The following is a 21,915-nucleotide window of genomic DNA, read 5'->3' on the forward strand; positions in this document are numbered from 1 at the left end:
CAGTCATGCCTTTGCCATGAAGTTGCCAAAATATTCTGTTCCTTCAGTAGTAGACAGCATGCTGACAAAAGTTGTCTTCTAGAACTGGCAAAGCTGAGCTCACAGGCTTCTCACAGTTGCCTCTCAGAAGACTGCTGTTCCCATCAAAGTGCTGATGGAGGAGTTTCTGGGAGAAGTCCTAGACAGAAGGCTATCATAGAAATAGCCAGGGCAGTGCAGGCTAACCCTGTAAATTGCTGATTTTACTTGAACTGAGAGCCACTGGACTATGATAAAAGCTGAGGGCTATAATTCCACTCCTTTGGCAAAGAACAATTTTGAAGAGGTGATTTCCTCTTGGAGAGTGTTGAATAAATGGAGTCAGTTTGCCCTACTGCAATGAAGCCAAAAATAAAGAACTCACACACTCATATATATAGCAAATGACTTCCTTGCCAAATATCTATACAGACTCTTTTTTTTTGGCACTGCTCATCTATTAAATGGGACTGTTTTTGACATGTTATCTTGTTATCTGCTTCACTTATGTACTTGGTACTTTGAGCTTTGGAATGGGATTTTTGTTCACTCTCTCCTTATATTAGCAGCTTCAGCTTCTCTCAGGAACACTGGCCAGTGTACTGGAATCCAGAAGCGAGGAAAAAAMCGTGAGACTTCTTAGAGCACGGATATTTTTACACTGTCTGTCTGCGTTCTGATAAAGGAGAGGAATGGTCTGTAACAGAAACTGCGGGCTCCTCACCGGGGCCATCATCGGAGCTGTGCTGGCTATCTTTGGAGGAATTCTGATACCAGTCGGAGATAACATTATAAGCAAGGCAATAAAAAAGGTACACATTATTTCTCTTTTAATTCTAATCATTTCTGGTTACTGAATTGTTGTTATTTCTGAATATTTTGCTAATTTCTGTTACTCTTTTTTTTTTCTTTTTTTTTAAACCCCTGATCTTTGGAATGTACACAACCCCAATTTAGTCCTAGCAGCTTTCAGTCACGTGAATCAAGCAGGCTGCAGCAAAGCATTTTTAAAAATTATATTAATTATGTTATTATGTGTACTTGCCTGCTCTCTCTTATGATTCACAWGAGGAGGATCCAAAATATTGTTTCAAAGCTGAGTTTGCATTAACATAATTTGAAAATAATATATTTTTTGTGATTGTTAATAGTTTCTTTTTTACCATGATGATCATCTACTTATTTCTCTGCATCTTTTTCTTATTTTGCAACTCACTTCATGCACTTAAATATACTTTCTGCCAATATCCTCACTAATTCCTAATGCCAAATCTAATGCCAGTTACACACATTCAGCTCATGTTCAGTGTTCAAGAATGCTTCTTGATGAAGGTTGTGAAGAATAATTGAGCTAGAACATTATAGAACTTGCAGAAAGTTTCTTTTAGAGGATTTCATCACTTTAATATGTCATTTTATCTTTAATTAAAAATAATAATTTTTCTCAGATCCTCATAAAATCCCCTCCTAAGGGCCTAAACCATAATCTGAAGTGAAAGAACGTGGAAGCCCTGGGATATCCCCCATAGTTCTCCATGTGGTCACAGTTGCTGCCTGCATGGTGCGTTCCCCTGTAGTTAAAAATCTAGAAATCTTAAGGTTTTTGGGTGATGGTTATTCCTCCCAATGAACCACTGTAGAGCTAAAGACCTTTCTGGCAGACCATCCTTAACTCATCAACTGTTAAAGCTAACTGAGTAGCTGGATACATGAACTTCCAGGAAATATTAAACTGTCTGTCGAAGTCCTGCCTAGAGTCTAATATCACTTTGGAAAGAATYGAAATAAGTATAATACTTTAATTTTGACAAAGCAGCAAAACCAGTGAAAAAGTCACTCAATAACAATTTTGTAGTTCTTCACATACTTGAAAAGTATTTTTCAGAATTTTTAAAGTTCAGATAAACCAAAAATRTTTAAATGAAACACAAGCATGTCTTATTACATAGTCTCATCTGCCTTCACACAATTTGCAAAAAGATATAGTGCTTACTTTTGAAAATAATTGTAATTGATTGACACATTAAAAAAATTGAGTTTTTTTTTGGAAAAAAAAAGGCATAAAAGATGTGGACCTCCTTACATTATTTACTTTTAATTAATCCAAAATGTTTTTTTATGCTTTCATATTTTTCAATGCAAATAATATATACTCGCAATATTATGTGTTCATCTGTTTGCTTACAATAATGAACCTGTATRCAGCATACTTTGTACATTTCTACGTATTGAATTACAGCTGTATAACCTCTAAGTACTAAAGTTTTAGCAAGGTAAATTTTCCCCTCTATTTCTCTACAACTTTCTTCAACTCCTTCTACAAATGTTAATGCAGCTTTTTTTGATGTATGAAGAAAAGAGAATTCATTAGGGTATTCATATGAATCATGTTAGACTAAATTTGTAGAGGTTTTATTTATTTAAGCATGTATTTTTTCCTAATTGCAATTCAGACTGCATTATTTCTTTTCTATTTATCATACTGATTTTCCAATGAGACCATGAGACTCAGACAAAGCTTTTCTAGAAAAGATATGCAAAAGGTCAACCAGATGAAACATTTAATGCAACATCTGTTGCATAAGATGGACTGAAATCCAGCCAATTCTTATTTACTTGTGTTGATCAAAGGGCTAGTAAGAAAAAGTGACTATTTTTTGCTCATGGAGCAATTTAAGATAAATATATAGCTGATTATGGACAAAATGTCTGATGAATAGAGAAAATGTTTTTTTCTGAAACATTTCTCCTTTGGAAATGTCTTTTTTTTTTTTAATAAATGTTTGGTAGAAACAGTTTCAATGAATTCTTATTCAGAGTTTGCCAAGAATATAAACTCTGAGAAAGGGATAAAGCCTCCTGATTAAGGTGTTCCTCAGATACGGTCCATATACTTTCACATTTCTATTTTGACTGAAAAAGAGAAGTTTGAAGAAGGGTCTTCATGAACTGTTCCTTGTTTGYCACACACCATGTTTCCTCATGGCAAGATGGCAAGATTCAGGAAGTCTGTATTTCATTTGCTATTGGGATTTAAAAAAAAAAAATAAAATAAAATAAAAAAAAAGATTTCTAATGAAAGAGAAAAAAAAAAAAAGACCATCACATTTGCAAGCAAAATATCTTAAAATTCTGCATAGTCTAAAACCTGAAAAGAGTGCCCCAGCTGTTCCTCAGCCTTCACAAAGTATATTCCTACCTTCCTTTCTGAAGTACATTTCAGATTGAAGAAGTTAACCACACTTAGGACACTTTACACTGCTATGAGTCAAATTATCATAAGTTACTTTTTTACAAAAATTTATTCAAATCACATAAGCATTATTTTTTTCTCAAGGAAGTTCATTTGAATTTGCTGGTATTTCCCAATAAAGAGGGACAGCTTTCATTTCAAAAATTAGCTCCATCCAAATTGCTTTTGCAATTCTACTGGCAGCAGACAGTTAAGCACTGCTGGTGGTCAAGTACACATCTCTCTGGTAGGCCAGACCCTAGAGTCCCATTTAATTTTTATTGCAGTCATTGAGAGATTAGCCTGGATAAATTGTGCACAGAATATCTTCTTGCAAGGCTGACTGTTGTTCTTAYAGCAAAGCGAAAGTATCTGCAAGGCATATGCTTACTCAGATATTGCTAGAAACTGGATCAAGAGTCAGTTATCTCCTCATAGACAGATAGTGTTTTCCACCCTTTTTTAAAACAAAGTCCATGTAGCACATAATACTAAAATATCACCTGTTCATATGATCTAGTTTGTTAACCTGTAACTGTGCTTCAACACAAGACTCTTTTCTAATCCAAGTTTGCTACACGTACACCTCTGACTTTACTTGGTTCAGCTGGTCCCAATCCAGCCTCCAGCAGAGGGGCTGAAAAAATGTAAGAACTATGTTTTTCTGAATCTTTTTAGAGACTGTGACTGTCACTTGCAGAGCACATTCCACATACAGAGCACAGTCCTAAAGAACAAAAATCCTACTTTTCTCAAACAGTGGCTCTATCCAGGAGGCAGGCAGAGTTGTGATTCTATGAAGAAATTAGTGGTTTAGAAAACTGCCRGTGTTGCAGTTATAAAAAGGTTGAAAATTTCATGCTTTCATATGCATTTTAACTGTCACTGCACATTTTTTTTTGTACAMTATCATGTCTAGTATCATGCAAAATAAAAGAGGAAAAGTCAGTTAAAATCAGAAATTTTCCAGCTGAAATTGTTAAAATGAAATGTTATGAATATGAATATAATGTTACACAATATATTAAATTCCATATAAATTGATAATACRGCCTGGTGTGTTTTACCATAATACTTTAGTGCTGCACTCTCTCTGTAGAGTCCTCAGGATTAGACTTTGCTATTTTTAGCTATAAAGTTATCAGTTGTATCTATTATAATATTTAGTCATCTGTCTCTCTACATATAGAGACATATAATGTGCATACGTCAGAGAACATATAAGATATAAACTAGTAGCAGCTTTCTTGCTGTCTAAAGCACTCAAGACACAACATTTGTGAATTCCCCCMAAAAATCTTTTTTCATCTTTTTATCAATMAATTGTATTTTGTCCTTCTTCAGAAACCATGAKGACTGCATTTATACAGCAAGCCTATATTGCTAGCTGACTCAGTATTTCTTGAATTTATATATTGCTAGTTGATCCATGAAAACGGTGAAAAAATATTGCTTGAGAAACAAAAGTGGATCAACTTCCCATYGGTTTCACCCAGACTCTTGCACAATTTGGACATGGGAGGAACTTGGCTGTGTGGCAAAGACATGTTGTATAGCTACTTTTGCTACTAGCAGTAGACTGTTGTGTAAGATATTAGAAATTACAGAAGCTGAAGTAAGTTGATTAGGGAGTTGGTTTGGATTATGAGCTGCAAATCAGTAGGGCACATACTACCCTCCCTTTCTTAAGATCATGAAGCTAAGCTCAGCAGTTTTAAAATGGAAGCATGACCAAATGTAGAAAGGAATACTCTACTTAAGGCTGGTTTTAAAAGTGATCATCCAGATGAAAGCCAAGGGCTTGCTGGTGTGAGGATACTAGTATTATTATATTATTAAATAAGAACATGAAGGAGGACATAACTTTAGAGCTTCTTGTACTTTAACTCACCACTTTCACTGTCTAAGCATGTGACAGAGACACATGGCCTTTATGGCAGGAGTACATTAATACATATGATGGCTCGAAAGAACTGAAAACAAGATCTTTCCTTCCCTCCTTTTTTTGCCCTATTGCTTCACTTGTGCSAGCTCTGGTGTTCATCTGACCCTTCCTCTATCCCCATATCCACACAAGGGAATCAARCAACTCAAATCAAGCAACAACAAGAACAACAACAACAAAAAGAGGAAGTAATATTCCCCTGGTTTTGCAAACAGACCCATAGATCCTACTCCTGGAAGACTCATGCCTGTCACAAGGCAGGAGGAAGCACCTGGCTCAGATAAGTGGTAGGCTGCCAATCCTTCTGGCCCTACTCCTCGTTGTGGGCACATCCCTGGGGCTGCATCTGCAGTGCTCTATCTTCTCTACTGGGATTTGCCAGGGCATAATTCCAAGTCATGGTAGTTCTTCTCACATGAAAAGTGTAGAGTAGTGCCCAGCTTGGGCACTGAGGACAGTAAATTTGTTCTAGATCAATAAGGAAAGTACATATAGTATTGTACAATGAAGTGTGCTGAGTATAAAAGGGATCTTCACTTAGCCTACAGTCTCAGTTTATATGGAAAGCTGTTCTCACTGTTGTAAAAAAAACTAGTGTAAAGTCCTGCACAGTGCTTCTCAGCTTTCCCTTTAATAGCAAAGATAAGAGGTGAAACAAAGACTTATCGTTCTGAGAAAATAAAACCACATTTATGGAGTAAGATGTGGGGGAGCTTATGTTTTATTTTCTCAAAAGTTGGCTCATAGTCTTTGATTTCTGGAGAAGTTAGTGCTGCGCTGTGTCCTCTTGGCTATGTGGCTTCCAGGAATCCTCCCTGTCCTGGTTGAACAGAAGCAATAGATTAAATGCTCGTGTCCCTGGATACTGATGAGTGTGGACTACAGCCAGATCCGGTCAGACCGAACTGCGCATTTCCTTTATATTAACACACATTTCTCAGAACTTTGGAGCAATTCCCTCTGAAAGCTGAAAATATATCCAAGTCACGAAAGCATTTATCATTTCACCTATAAAAAATTACAGAAAGAGACAAACAAGGATATGGTATGCCCCACCTCCAAAAATGCCCTAACGCCTGGATTGCAGCAGTGTTAGAGTTGTTGGCCTCCCAAAGTTTGCAAAACAAGGCCAAAAAGAAGTTTGGCTATAGTAAGGTCTCAGTGCAAGACCTCGAGCTGATAACACTTTTACTGCTGCCAAGTTTCCTTTCCTTCTCACAGAAATGCACATAAAACACAGGGACTATGCAGAGAGCAAGCCTCATGTTTCACACCAGCAGGGCATTTATAAATCCACCCTACAAAGAGCCTTTATCCAGAAAAAGTCCCATCTATGGAAAGTGTTCTCCAAGACAAAGCATTTGCTTCTCGCTGCAGGGCTCCTTAACAGGAATCGCCCTTTTTTTGATGCTCCTTTCTAAACAAGTCTAGTGGCATAAAATTATAGTAGAAAGAATATCTGGCATATAGTAATTTTAAATGTCTTTTCCTCCTTCAGAGATCTCTGGAGGGAATCTGGCATTTTATTTTCTGCTACTCTGTGAGCTGTGGAAATTAATTAATCAATATTGTAACATACCATTGAACTTTGGCAGCTTGGACTTTTCTGCTTATTTAAAAAAAAAAAATAAAATTTTTGCCACCAAGAAGAAAATCTACATTATCCCAATTCCCTGTGAAAATCACAGAGAAAAAGGACTGCAGACCAAGCAGAGCAGACATGCCCCCTGCAATAGCAGGAGCATATTGTCTCCTTTCACTGTCCAAATAAATTCACAATCCACAGTGGACTAAATGCATAATCTGCATTTAGCATATTTTGTCTGTGTACCATAAACATAAAATGGTTGGTTACTCCAGAAGACCCTTGAGGTCCTGTCCTAATGTGGTTATATGGATATGATGTGCATATTTTGATGTCATTTCCTGGATCTGGGAAACATTCTTAATGGAAAGTGAAAGTGATGACAAGAATTCTCTGATGAAAAAAAAGGTCTGCAAGAACACTGTTTTTTTTTTCCATGTATAAAATGCTGTAGTGCAAGAGTAATGCTCAGAGATAACACTCCGTTTGTCTCCTGGAACATGAGCAAATGTATGAAAAGGAGATTATAGATTTGAAAAACTGTTGGGTATACTTCAATCATTTAAAGTATTTCCTTTTACAAATATTAGTGGATTTGGTAAGTACTTGGAAACTATGGCAACGTCCAGTGATGCCAACAGAAATTGCTTGAATTGAATTTGCTATGGGCTGCAGTTGCAGTTATATCATATTTGTGGTGTCTCATTCTAGGGAATCACTTTTGTTCTCACTTTTCAGAAATGTAAGTTTTCATTCACACATTGGCCCCAAAAAATGTTTGCTTTATGCCTCATTTGATGTTAAAATAGCTTTATTTTACTGTTTTTGTTTGTTTGTTGGGGTTTTTTTGGGGAGGGGTGGAGTCACCTTCTACAATCATCTGGAAAGTAAATGCTGTCTCACTTTTTTCCTGCGGCTAAGTAATATTTTTTGTCCTTGTAATTTTTGTCCTTGTAGGAAACTGTCATTGCAAATGGTACCATCGCTTTTGAAAATTGGCTTGTGCCAGGAAGTACAGTTTACAGGCAATTTTGGATCTTTCATGTTCAAAATCCCTCAGAAGTATTAGACAATGGAACAGCTCCTAAACTAGAACAAAGAGGACCATACACATATAGGTAAGAAAAGCACTCTGAATATGTGAATTATCATATCAGAAGTCCTGTTAAGGCCTGAGAAAGTTCTGATGAATTAGAATTTCTTCTTGAAAGGTCAGAGTATTATTGCAGTCAGACTTGACAGAAATACCTAGGATATTTGCAGTTACTTACAGCAATCACAATCAATTTCTGTACTAGATCTCAAAATAGGAAAAGGTATATAAAAATAGACAATCAGATGTGAAGCTTTTTGCTCCTGTGAATAAGCGAATGCCTGTTCAAAAGGTATTCAGCATAAAAGCACACAGGAATGTGCATTTGTGGCTGATCAGTTTTTGACAGCCTTTTATACAAGCAAGAAATCTGTCAGATGCCCTAAAAACATAAGATATTATCATTTGTTAATTTGAGTAATGTATTTAATTTTATCCGTTATGATGAAAGCTTAGTTGATCCTTTATGAATATTTTTAATTTACAGGGGTTCTTTTTCCAAGTTTTTCTGTGAAGAGTTTTTCGTATTCTGAATGTACTAGCTGATGCCCAACTGCAACAGGCCAGCACCATTCAAGAAAGCTTTTAATCATTTTTCTAACTCGGAAGATAATTTTACCATAGGACTAGTTCATGTTTCCTACGAGATTAAGTCCAGTGCCTGCCTGGCACTGGCACAGTAATCATTTCGTGAAGTGATAAGATATTACTTTATCAATAGCTTTGGAGATGTATTTATAAGACAATTTTGGACTGCATCATATGAAACTGAAGTGCTGTGAGACCTAAAGGAGTATTCATTTCTCTTTGGAATACCTTGGTAATAGAGAACATGGGAAAACATAAGTATTGGTTCCATAGGAGTCAGGAAGGTAAGCAGGATGGGATGACCAAGTAGCAGTTAAGAAATGCTGAGGAAAGTGAGTTCCCACCAAAGGGAAGTGCTTTACTTTCTGTAAAGGGTGGTGCTGATTTTCTCAGGGGTTAATCTCTGCCTCAGGGTCAGATGAGACTGAATAAGCATGCACCACTCCTCTCACTGCTGCAGTCCCGCTCATCCAGGACATGAAAGATATTTTATATATCAAGTCTACCTGAATGACTGAGATGATACTTTCAATTGCCCCTTGGATATTTAGCTATTTTTTTACAAGCAGAACATTTGTTCTCCCTGGGATTCTGATGGAATATGAGATACCTTGTTTTAAGTGTTTTGTTTCTATTCAGAGGAAACATTACTTAGCAAGCAAACATCCAATCTTTCAGTTAGTTGGGCTATACATTAGGCAATTGAAAAAATGTGCATAGAAACCACTCCCAAGACCACAGAATCACAGAATATTCAAGGTTGGAAGGGACCTCTAGAGATCATCTAGTCCAACCTTYCTGCTCAAGCAGGCACACCTAGAGCATGTGGCCCAGGGTGGCATGCAGGCRGGTTTTGAAGAAGAYGTCAAGAAGCCATGATCCCATCTTCTTTTGGGATAAGGTCCAGTTGCAGTGGTTATTTGTGTACTGTGAGAAAATACTTGAACCTTTTGGCCATGCAGGGAGATTCGATGGAGTACACTGAAGACCATTTTGGGCCCACATCCCTGCTATTTTGTGTGTGTGTTTGGCACCAAGGAATGAGAGGAATGAAAGATGCCTAAATCTTATCCTTGCACAGTCATAGTGTGATAGCAGCTCACCCCTCAGCCAGCTGGGATGAGTTTCCCAGGCCACAGTACAGACTAATGTCACAGTGTCACACAGCATCTGATGGCCTCTGTCCCTGCAGAAGGGCAGCAAGTAGGCACGGAGATAGAAGTATCCTATGTCAGAGGTTTGTATTGTAATCATCTCCTAATAGATATACAGGTACTTATTGAGCAGGGCTATTTGGAATCTCAGTGGCGCTGAAAGGCCGTTGATAAACCCAAACACCTAATAAATGTTAACAAAGTGATTCCCAATTTTAATTTATCCTGTGATTCCCTTCACTGCAATTCAAGCCGAGAAAGCAGATCTCAAAAATGTTTTCTAAGCACTCCCAGTCATCCTAATCTAACAACATGCAACCACAGGAAATCTTAGAAAACAATGTGGTTGAAGCTCAGTTAATTCAGAAAAAAAATTAGAAAGTATAAAGTTCTGTACTAAAATGATATGCAAAAGGAAATAATTGTTACATCTTAATATCATGATTAAATTYATGTTAGACAGCATGGAAATATTTGCAAAATAAATGTCTTACATAAAAAAAGAATTTTCATAAATGTTCATAAATGAGAAGCTTATTTTTTTCAGTGTCATAAATGGTCATAAAATGTTCATTCTTCAAAAACTTTCTTCCAACATTTCAAAGAATTTTCAGCATGTATGGTTATGTGCTGACTTTAAAATCAAATGTTAAATATAGTCTCTGCTCTATTTTTTCATTTCAAGGGTGCGCTATTTACCCAAAGAAAATATCACTGAAAATCCTGATGGCACAATATCCTACATGTTGCCTAATGTTGCTCGTTTTGAACCTGATATGTCTGTTGGGACAGAAAATGATACTGTTACGTGCCTCAACCTTGCTGTTGTTGTAAGTAATGAAACCATAATACAATCCTATCTCTGTGTTCAGGAAAAAAAAAAGTCATTCTGAGTGTACATTGAGGTTACTTCAAGGTTTCTTATTTCCCAGAGTAATGCTAACCATCTTCATTTGAGAGTTGACTGTTCAGTGTCAGCAGAAGCACAATTATGTGCTTGGATGAGAGATCCCAAGGCACCCTTCTATGAGTATTAACAGTATGAGGCAGGGCTGCTGTACATATCACTGCCACAGCTTCTAACAGTAGTGCCATATAGCACCGCTGCGGTGTCTCTCCCTTGACAAGACAGCATCTTGTCCTATTGAGCTCTTAGTCCGTTAAAGAAAACCTCAATAAACACCATTTAAACAGGGCKTTTTACTCTAGGTATTTCTGGGTCCCAATTCCTAGAAAGGCCCTGCCCGGTTCACTGGACAGCTCTGACTTTAAAGCAGACATAAATTTCACTTTTTGTTTCATAACCTATGGTCAAAACATTCACAGAGGAGCGAGGATTCACTTAGCAGAACTGAGAGCTTTCACACTTTGCCAGCCTTGAAGGGAATGGAACCTACTTCTCTGCCTCAAAATCCAGACTAAGCCCTGATTTCTGCTTGCTTTGGGTTCAAGTTCAGATAAGAATCAAAGATTCATGAGTAAACAAACAAACAAACAAAAATATCAACAGAGAGATCAGGGCTGTCTTGGTTAATTTCATCTTCTGGCTGGCTCTGACTTTCCAGTTCCTCTTCCCATAGTGCTAAATGCAATCTGAGAGTCTGCTCAAGGGCCTGGGTTGAACTCTTACTTTAAGAGTGTCACTTGTTTTTACACAATTTTACTCATCAAAATCATTACCATTTCCTGCTTCACCAGACAGGCCAAAGTAGAAAATTTGTTTGTTTTCCATAAGATATTCACAAGCTATTCAGTGACTAAAAGGACTTGGTTTTGTGCAAATACCTCTGCAAATGTTCATTATAGTTTTCTGGTAAAATACTACTTTCTTTTCTGTTGAAATAGGAATTCTTAGGAATTCTTTTCTGTTGAAATTTATAATTAAAGGTGCCCAGAAAAAAAAAAAAGGATGTTTTCCACAAAAAGAAAAAAAAGTATTCTTTCTGAGAAAAGAATTAATGGAGCTTCTGTACTTAGGCAGTACAATGCAGAAGGCACTCATATTGCTACRAGTATGGTTTTATCACCATAGAGAATATGAAGCACAGCTGATAAATAATAAGGCTCATATTAAACATGCATACATGAATGTAATACACATAAATAGTGTGAATTGAGTCTAAAGTATGTGACATATGGAGGTGACATAGAAAACATAGAAAACCAGAAGTGTTACAAGCTTAATTATATGATAGGTAATTATATATATATGATATGTATATATGGTCTATATATAGTATATGATAGAGATTAGGAATAATCTAGTGACTTCATAATAATGGCAAAATTTCTGTTTTTATATGAATGTGCTCATTATTTTATTAATGAATATCAGCTTTAAGTAGCTATTTGAATTTGAGTGAACTATAACTCTAAAATTCAGCTTTAATTGCCAACTTTTCCAGAGATTGCTTGGAGTCAGTCTCTACATTTTTAATCCAAAGCACAAGTATAATTTTATACTAATCATTAATCATTTTATTGCTGTTRTAGGCTGCACCAGCTCTGTACACAAACAATTTCATACAACTGCTATTAAACACTTGGATTAAAGCTTCTAAGTCATCCATGCTGCAGAATAGAACAGTGAAAGAAATATTGTGGGGTTACAAAGACCCTTTCTTGAACAAAGTCCCCTTCCCCTTGGACCCAGTCCTGGGAGTTTTCTATCCGGTAAGTGAAACCAATGAGGAGAGAAAGCCTTCAGCTACTGTTCTGTGAATAAGGATTGAGACAACTGCTGTTAGGAAGTAAAAAAAAAAATCCCTCGTATGACTATGTCTAACTGTTATTCTTTCTTGTATCTGTTACAGTATAATGGCACATCTGATGGAATTTATAGAGTTTTTACTGGGAAAGATGACATAAGCAAAACAGCAATCATTGAAACTTATAAGAACAAAAGGTATAACAGCATTGTATGTATAAATGCACACATTTTCAAAATATGGATTTTGAGGCCAGTTTCACTAACAAGTATAGTTAAGTGGAAAATCTACAACAGTTCCAGGGAATGCTGCATCAAGACCCAAGAGCAGTAAAGTCACCTTCCCTTTCAGCTTCCCTTTCAGCTATTCATGATTTTGTTATGAGCTTAGATCTAAGGTCTTATTTCTGTGATATAAATAGTTGCTTCTGTTATGTATGCTTAAGTAGTTAGATCCCTTTTCCCCTATTCTAAGAAATCACACAGTTTATCCGAACATAGGAATTAATGTCACTATCCTGTGACTTTGCTGATGAATTAAGCTTATATTAAAACAGTGAAATTTAGCAGAATAAAAGGATTACGTGGTATAATATACTACATGCAGCATGACATATTTTTTTCTTTTTAATCTTAAAGGAATCTTTCATACTGGGAAGGTCACTGTGACTTGGTTAATGGCACAGGTGAGTATTAAAGCTTTTTTAAACTTTCAGCATATTTCTTGGTATGGCAGGGGACAATTCTTTAGTTAATTCCCCTGGGATTTTATGTATACATTGAGATCTGCATTTTGCCTATTAAATGTCTATATAAATAGATACATATACTTACTGCTTACATACATAGGTGTTTGTTACCTTATAGATGCAGATTACTACACATTATTATGCATTAGTTTATATATAGTATGTGCATATACGTACACACACACACACACACACACACACACACGCTTTTCGGCTACAGCAGACAAGAAGAAACACCAGAAAATAATTAATCTCTTTTAGTTGTCTACATTCATATTCTTGACTGTAGCAGTTGAAAATTATCTCTGCCTCGCAATGCTTCAAATTCACTTTCACTATTGAAGAATAACATAAAAAGCACCATAATGGATTCAAGACAAAGTTTTTCCTGAGTTTGAAAAGATAGGTAGAGTTAATGATCTGCAGAAATTGAGGTGGCAGAGGAAAACCATCGCAGACAATCTAGTTTGGAGGCCATTAGCAGATAAAAAGGAAAGGAAAAGATTAGTCTGGAATCAATCAACTAGGGAACATTTTAAAATCTGCTTTTACAATTAATATGAAAACAATCAACCTGTTCAAGGGTGTATTTATTCAAGGTGACATAATTGTTTCTTCTTGGTGAGTGAAAGTGTCACTTTGAGGACGTCAGAGCCCATAGAGTCTGGCTAGCAGATGTCATGATGCAGGTTTTTGCACTAATGAGAGTCTCACAGGCAGAGACCATGAGGTCTTTCATGGGGAAAGGGCAGAACTATATTTAAAGATGTGTATAGCATGTGTATAGCTCTATGAAGCACTAGCTGAATGAAATTCAGAAGAAATAACTAATTCATTTGGTGAAAAATAAGCAGCAAAGGACATTGGATATTGGAAGATGACTTAAAATATCTCTGTGATTTACTATTTTCTAAGGAAAGGCTAAAATCATGTAAAGGTCCAATATCCAATGCGAAGATAGGAGATTTTGTAAGAGAGGTATAAGAGAAACAGCAGAGGAATAAATGAATCTTACGGGACTTTATCCTGGCAACAAGCAACAAAGGACACAAGAAACTTTGAGCAATTTATCTTATATGAAAACCTCTTCCCAGCAGCAGGTCATCAATGAGAGAACCTGAAAACAAGCAGGTTTATTTTGGTTGTACCATTTTAGCTAAGGAGATCATTCTCTTTATATCTCACAGCATGTGATAAGAGATTTCAAAGTATTTCAAATACTTCAGAAGAATTTGAGTTTTTAGAAATCTGTAGATCGGGAAACTTCAGCTCCTTTTTATACTATGTGAATATTTTTGAACCAGAAAAGATTTTCTTGGTTTCTGGGACTTTTCTTCTATCTTATAGACCTTGAATCTCTTTTCCCATTGCCAGTATTTTTTTCCTGCACAGCTGATGATAGAATTAACACTTGGGTAACTAGACTAAGAGCTCCAATACAGTGAAACAAAGAATGTCATTACACAGTTCATGTGAATATTCAGTTTGRCTCCTGATGGGAAGATGTGTTTAGAGATTTTTGCAATGTCTTGTAAATGCATATGAGAATTCCTTTGTACCTTGTAAACTTTCCACCAAAGAGGAGTTTTTGAGTAACATGCTGAAGTAAATAACTAGATAATGAGATTAAACAATATTCTGGTACAGGGTTTGAGATAACTCATCTTTTTCAAGCTCTCTGAGTCTTCAACAATTTAGAGCATGTGTCTAGGACCATCTCGGATCTTCTTTAAGACAAACAGCTTCCCTCAGCATTGCTCAAGTGACAGTGCATAATTTAACTTTCTCTCTCTTGCCAGCTTGATTCAAAGATATCACAGATGTTTTTGATTTTTTGGTTATGGCTGCTAAGAAACTGAACAGAAATTGTAKCAAGAAGTAACAAATGCAATGATTAGAGGCTTGTTGCAATGCCTTATTTGGGAAAACTGCTGAGATTCCTCTTGCTTAACTCTAAATACCTGCAGTGAAGAAATATTCATCTGAGCTTTCTGTCTTTTTTATTTTTAATACTAAGTGTAGAAAAGCCCTCACCAAAGTTTCATTCCTATGACCTATTTTGCATGTCTACCACTAGATGAGATGAACTTGCTCTAGAAGAGATCCATTTTCTCCATTAACTATAGAGAGAATCTACACATAGCAGCTCTAGTTGGTCAGTCTTTGGGGAAAAAAGTTTAGTTACATTTATTAAATATTTGGCTTTGAAGTCAAATATTTGGCTTTGAAGTGATCCATACAAGTCTATACAAAGGTATTAAACCTCTGGACTACATATACCTCAAAGCAGTGGTAGCAGGCAATAGGATTCCTACTGTTTTTTGTATCCTATATTTTAACTGGTATGATCATGTAGCTTCACATCAATGAAAAACTAGATGTCACAAATTGGCCTGTCCTCAAAAAAAAAAAAAAAAAAAAAGTCAGTCTTATCTGTGATGGTTACCTGTCATTATGCAATAACTTATGTAAATATTTTCTCTATAAATGACTCAGTTTTATTTATCTTTTTTGTAGCTTTATGGGAAAGCAATAGCTGAACATTGAACTATAAATTAAATCATATCTTGTAAAGAAAATTGCTTTAAAGCTCTAAAGTTTTTTTTTCCTTTTCACAGATGGTGCATCATTCCCGCCGTTCGTTAAGAAGGATCAGGTACTGCGCTTCTTCTCCTCTGATATTTGCAGGTACGCTATTCCCTTACTGCTCTGCATACGTCCTTGTGTGTACCACCAAAATGCTCTCTAGTTTCAGAAGGTCACTGCCTGGGCTCAGGCTGTTGAGATATTTCAGCAGAAATGTTTTGCCTCAGCACCAGGAAATTAATGAGCTATGCTCATGATTTGTAGCCTGATTCTTCCACTTCTATTTATATGAAGAAGCAAGCTGTTTAGAGTACCTGCTATTTCAGCTAGTTACCGATTCAGGAATACCTTTGCTTGATTTCACAGAGTGAGACAGTGGTTCACAGAATGAGACCTATTAAAGACATCAAGGTCCACTGGGTTCAAAGTCTTGAACTTCTTCCAAGATTAGGATCCAGCTTCAAACCTGCCTTATTTGGTCTGAGAATGCAATTTGCCCCTAGGAATAGATCAGGAAGYGGTTAAGCCCGTCTTGAGGATTTCAGTAGAATATCATCTACACAGAACTCACTGTCAAAAGCTACRTACTCAAAATTGCTTTCTCACAGGATATTTTGGTGTATTTTTAATGTATTTACAAACTAACAAACCTGCTAAATTCATCCCATGCTGATGGATTTTCAGGCTGCTGCTTCTACTGCGGCTATCCAGTGTCACCGTGTTCTCCGGTGGGATAGCTGAATGCAATGTTAGAAGATCTAAAGTGCATGAGAGTATATTTACTTTGGGAGGTTCAACCACTTTATTTGTTTTGCTTCCTGGAAACAGCTGCTTCCTTTTGATTAGGTTTAAGGTGGACCATTTGCTTTGAAAATTGATTATTTTTAAAGATTTTTTTTTTTTTTTTACATTACAATTTAATTGTGAAGTAATTTGACCACCCAGACTGGAAGGCATTACTCTGACTATAGAAAAGTGATTTCTGTGTCTTTGGATCAATTTGACTATTTGAGAAATACTCTGAGTAACTCTTCACACAGTTACTAACGAATGAAGAGGATCAGTAACAGTCTCCCAAAGTTTTATATTCTGGCTATTACTGCAAAACCTAGAACTCTTGCTTTTCTTGGCTCTAATAAAAGCATTACTRCACAAACTGCAAGGCTATGCAACAAACAGATCCATATAACAGATTATAATACTTTGGCAAGAATAAGCTTAAGTGGTATTCTGATTTGTATGCAATGGAATTAGATATACGGTTATACCCAGCATACTGTCTCCACCATAAAGCATAGATTGGTATCATTAGGTCATTATAAAAAGAAGAAGAGTAGCAGAGATGATTTATTTTTATAAGTACCTATAATGCATTCCTAAAAAAAACAAGAAATATTTCATAATCACAGTGTTTTCTCTGTAAAGAGCTGTTAATTAGTTTATTAGTTTACAGTTTAATATTTGTTAGTATAAATATTTTTGCCTCCCTTTTTGTGTGTTCATCTGCTTCCCTGTGCTTGTATATCTCTTCACGCTCTTACTTACAGAGGATCCACTCTGCAAACAGCTGCTAGTCGTGTCAAGGCCATTGGCCTGGCCATTGGCTCTCTGGAACAATTTTGTTTCTATATGTGAAAGACAGTCAGAGCATACTTCAGGAGTAGTACTATGGATTCAGACCTATAATGCAAATGACTGAGATGTATTTCTCAGTCAGGTTTATCTCACACTTCTCATATTTATTTTATTCAGATCGATCTACGGAGTTTTCCATAGCAAGCAGAATGTGAAGGGGATCCCTCTCTACCGTTTCACAGTTCCCCGTGAAGCATTTGCATCACCTACTGAAGTTGCAGATAATTATTGCTTCTGCACAGAACAGGTCATTTCAAAGAACTGCACATTAGCTGGAGTCCTAGACATCAGCGCCTGCAAAGCAGGTATAGTAGTAACACAGAACTGCTAAACCAGCCATCTGTCTAGGGACACCTATCTAGGTCTACCTGTTCTGTAGCTAAGGTATTGCTTACTCTAAGGCCCCAAGCACTTTTGTTTATTTGTGAACTCTTCCATAGATTACCTGTGAGTGCTTTCACTTTTCCACAGCTTCRTTTCCCAAAATGAAGACTATAGAAGTTCCATTTTACATAGTGTTGTGAAAAATAAAATCACGATACTAAAGACGGTAAGTTGAAATTGTAGAAATGTACAAATAGAAAGGAAAGAAGAGGGGTTTCATAGCTACTGTGTAACTATGACTATGTAATAGTCATAGTCTATGTGCTTGTGGTAATTCTCACACACAAGGTAGTAACCATATGAGATGTTGAGAAATGCTATTGGCTTAATTTAGYGCAAGTATAATAAACTGAACACATACAGAGTTTGAGTTTGGTGCAGAGTGGATAGCATGAGTTCCCTTCTGTTTTTCATCCTACTAAAACAAGATCATGAAGGCTGCRAGAAATAATGAAGGTCTCATTCTCACATGAGTGTGAAAATGGAAGCACTTCCAGGCCCCTAGTTTGAGCAGTCAAATGGTATTTGCAACCACAATCAATTTTTCTTCATGCAAGCAGAATTACAGAAGTTATCAAATCTTCTGTTTTGGTCTGTTGACAGTGTTAGAATTTTCGTGCACTTCTATAGCTAAATATGTTTGCATGGAAAATAGTCTTCAGAAGATCAACAATGAAACAAGGCTAAATGATTCAAGTAAGTTTATCCGCTTTTTCAAACAGGACGACCAGTGTATATTTCTCTTCCACATTTTCTTCACGCAAGTGATGAAATATTGCATGCTGTTGAAGGCCTGAACCCAAATGAAGAGGAGCATGATACATTTTTAGACATAGATCCTGTAAGTCTAAATATTTGCAAGCTGCAACTAAGTAAATTAGCAATGCTTAAATTTAGTAGAATAAAACTTTTAACAAAGGAATGAAAAAAGGAGACAGTATTTTCATGCTTTCTTTTTCAAGACTTGCACACAAAGGTGTTTTAGTTCTTAGCAGGGGAAATTTAGAGCAAAACTTTGTCTTAGTCTGACTTTTGAAGCTTACAAASTAAATTTGAATTTTTAATTGTTAATAATACTGGATTAAATAGATTCTGAAAGATTTAATGTATGGTATGACATTAACATGTMATTTTCACGTATTTTAATTAAACACTAATAACTGAAGCCTTTCTCTTCCTTCTATACTTTATGTCTTTCAGTTTYCCCTAAGTAGTATTTGGTATAATTATTATCACAACTCAACTAAAGGAAATAACAGAAATCTATTTATTTCCAAGAAAATAACTAGAACTCTGAAGTACCACCAGTTGCGTGATTGTAAAATAGACTTAATATATTTGTTGTAGTTCCTTCAAATAGAACTCCTAAAATGAATGAATTTAGATAGCGTTGACTTCAATGATCTCCAATTTTACATTTACTTCTCTCCCAGTGCTTCACATTCCTGATTTTGTGTGTTAATCAGAGTTGTCTGAATTGGATTATGAATTCTAAGGTTTCAAAATTTTATTTAGCTCTGAATTAGCATGAAGAGGTAAAATTCAGAATTTTTCACTAAATTTTTTTTTTGTCATATAATCTGATAGTTAAAAACATACTTTCAGTGAAGAGATCTGAATTCAAGTATTTGTTTCACTCATTTAGAATAGACATGAACCCCAAATWTCCTAAACCTAAGCTGAAATAATCAAGATTCTGTCTGTTTTTTTGGCAGGGGGGTGGGTAGAGCGGGAAAGCAGATGAAGAAGAGAACTCCACTTTTGTTTCAATATGCTTGGAAAATATTTTCAAATGTTAATGTTTCTTCTTCTCTTACGATACAAATTAAACTTATTACAGTAGAACATTAAGCATGTTCTCAAATAGGGACATTACATTAAGGTCTCAAATAGGAGTGGGGGACTGAAACTGCCATGTTTATATGAATCATTATAATATCAGGATTGATTTACCATTTTTCAACATTAATACCTTTGATATTAAATTGCTGATTAAAAAAGCAACTAGAGTAAATCCTCAAGATCAAAATCTATGGAAAGAATAATGCACTCTTGGAAACACACATATTTTATGAAAATGTAACCATCAGAAGCATAAGAAAAAGAGTCTGTCTACTACAGTGCTTCTCGACACAGTTTGTATTTTAGGGTTATGTCTCCAATTCACCAAATATGAAGAAATACATTTTGCTTTCTTTCTGTCCTTAGATCACTGGTTTTACATTACGATTTGCCAAAAGGCTGCAAGTAAACCTCCTGGTAAAGCCTGCACCAAAAATAGAGTAAGTACTATTTCAGTATAAAGTTTCTAGCTACTTTCTTCAAGATTGTTGATTGGTCTAAAAGGGTGTTCATAGAAGTTAGTGTGAAAAGAAGGAATGAAAATAATTTCCCATGCCTTTTCAACTTTTTTTTTTTTTCAAAAATTCCAAGTGTGATTTGCAGGGAATATAATCTTCTATGAAAGGCCACGCCTTCTATAGCTATGCACTACACTATTATTTTAATACACATTTGATATYGACACAGAAACTCACAACAGAAGCATATACTTAAAGCTAACTTTCTTACAAAGCCCAAATGAGGTCATGAGGACAAAGATCTATTCTCTGTAATAAATCAAATAAGAGAGATAATGTATGAATGCACTGTCTTTGTGTGGATTTTATTGAATATGGGATTGCTAACTGTTTCCCTTTTCTCTATTACTTACATGCAAAGACTTAGTGAAGGTTGGGCTGCAGTACATGTCATAGGTGAATATTACAGAGACCTTTATGCCTTCCAACCAACACCTGGCCGTATCCAGCTTTGGTCTTTCTGAGTATCCACATAAAGAGGATTAGATAGAAAGAGATGGTTGTCTCATATGTTAAATGGCTACTACTAATTGTAGGTTTTTTGTTTCCAACTCAAAACTATGCTACAAATGAACTTCCTGGAAGATAGTCATGTGGGTACTGCAGATGAAATGTGGTTAAATGCAGACTGGGACTRTGTACCATACTAATGGTTTGCCATACTGTAATGTCATACTTGTTTTATTTTTGTTTTTCAGAGCTTTATCAAAAGTTAAGCAACCTTATATTTTTCCTCTTCTTTGGCTAAATGAGGTTAGTGTATTTTTTTGTCTACTAATCTTTATTGTTAATACAGAGAATCCTGGAAATCTGTTAATAAAAAAGAAAGAAAAAAAAACAGATTAATCTAACCTTTTCAGTCATGATAACCTGAAATCAGTCAACTAAACTCATGTTATAGTATGTACATGCCAAGAATGTGTGCAAGATGGAGGACTTGCATACTCACCTTTCACCAATGATTTTCTTGCACTGTTTCAGTCTGCTGTTATTGGGGATGAAAAAGCAGAAATGTTCAGAGGGAGAGTCACCAATCGGATCCAGATGCTGAGTATACTGCAGATAGCGTTAATCATCGCAGGTTCTGTGCTGTTCCTTTCTTTCATGGTTTCCTATTTCATCTGCAGATCAAAGAAATTGAAATAAGTAAGTGGTAATGGTGATTTTTTCATTAACACTTCCTCAGGTTTTCAAGAAGTTAAACTTTAGGTAGTTAGCTATTCTTGTTTTTCAAGTGCTAGTAAAGTTCAGTTATCATTTCAGTTCTTAGGTTACCAATGATCTAGACACCCTTGCTAATGTTTTCAAATTTGGCTCCCAAACTTATCTTTCAGGATGCTCTTAATTTACCCAGGATGGTCTGTTAGGAATTTTCAAAAAGACAATTTGATCTTTTGTGACTTGATGACAAAAAGACATTTTATCCAAGAAAGCTGAACTTTTCAGGGATACCCTGTATTTCTGCAGGATAGAGGGCACACTGCTTCAGACATGAGTGTTTTTCCAGGACATACTCCTGTCTGGGTTAGAAAGTCCTCTGTAAAAGCAATTTTTAGTAAGTGGGCTGAGTAAGGTCTCTTGGATAGTCTTTCATTCAGCCTTGCATTACTTTCACGTTAGACTTAGCAGCTCCTGGACTTAGCCCATTAAGACTAAATACAGCTCTGCAATTGGTAGAATAGCCAAGGGCACTGATAYTAACTGAAAGGAAGAAGTCTTTGGGAGTGATTTAAAAAAAGTGCAGAAGTTGCACTTTTGTCATTGAAGTTGTCATTGAAAAGTGCAGTAAAGAGCCATTTTTAAGAGTATTGTTTATTTCATTAGGAAGAGTACTTGCCTTATAACTTGCTAAATTCTGATTTTGTTCCGTTACAGGTAA

The 21,915-nt window shown here is 35.9% G+C and overlaps 1 protein-coding gene across 1 annotated transcript; it reads left to right on the forward strand.

Moving 5' to 3' along the window:
* The first annotated feature begins 536 nt into the window (after positions 1-536).
* On the forward strand, positions 537-21,186 carry CD36 (CD36 molecule). The gene is made up of 12 exons (XM_026052212.1): positions 537-830; positions 7,738-7,898; positions 10,301-10,445; positions 12,109-12,288; positions 12,429-12,520; positions 12,962-13,008; positions 15,690-15,759; positions 17,410-17,597; positions 18,399-18,517; positions 19,885-19,958; positions 20,735-20,789; positions 21,018-21,186. Exons 1-12 carry the CDS (start codon positions 711-713, stop codon positions 21,180-21,182), a joined length of 1,416 nt encoding a protein of 471 aa, XP_025907997.1. The 5' UTR covers positions 537-710; the 3' UTR covers positions 21,183-21,186.
* The last annotated feature ends 729 nt before the right edge of the window (positions 21,187-21,915 follow it).

The sequence above is a fragment of the Nothoprocta perdicaria genome, unplaced genomic scaffold (assembly GCF_003342845.1).
Source record: "Nothoprocta perdicaria isolate Ctin4 unplaced genomic scaffold, notPer1 scaffold_85, whole genome shotgun sequence".
Lineage (NCBI taxonomy): Eukaryota > Metazoa > Chordata > Aves > Tinamiformes > Tinamidae > Nothoprocta > Nothoprocta perdicaria.

Coding starts and splice junctions, on each gene's coding strand:
- CD36 (XM_026052212.1), top strand. CDS start 711: ATGGTCTGTAACAGAAACTGCGGGCTCCTCACCGGGGCCATCATCGGA. Junction 12,521..12,961: donor GAAACTTATAAGAACAAAAG/GTATAACAGCAT, acceptor TTAATCTTAAAG/GAATCTTTCATACTGGGAAG. Junction 18,518..19,884: donor CATTTTTAGACATAGATCCT/GTAAGTCTAAAT, acceptor TTCTGTCCTTAG/ATCACTGGTTTTACATTACG.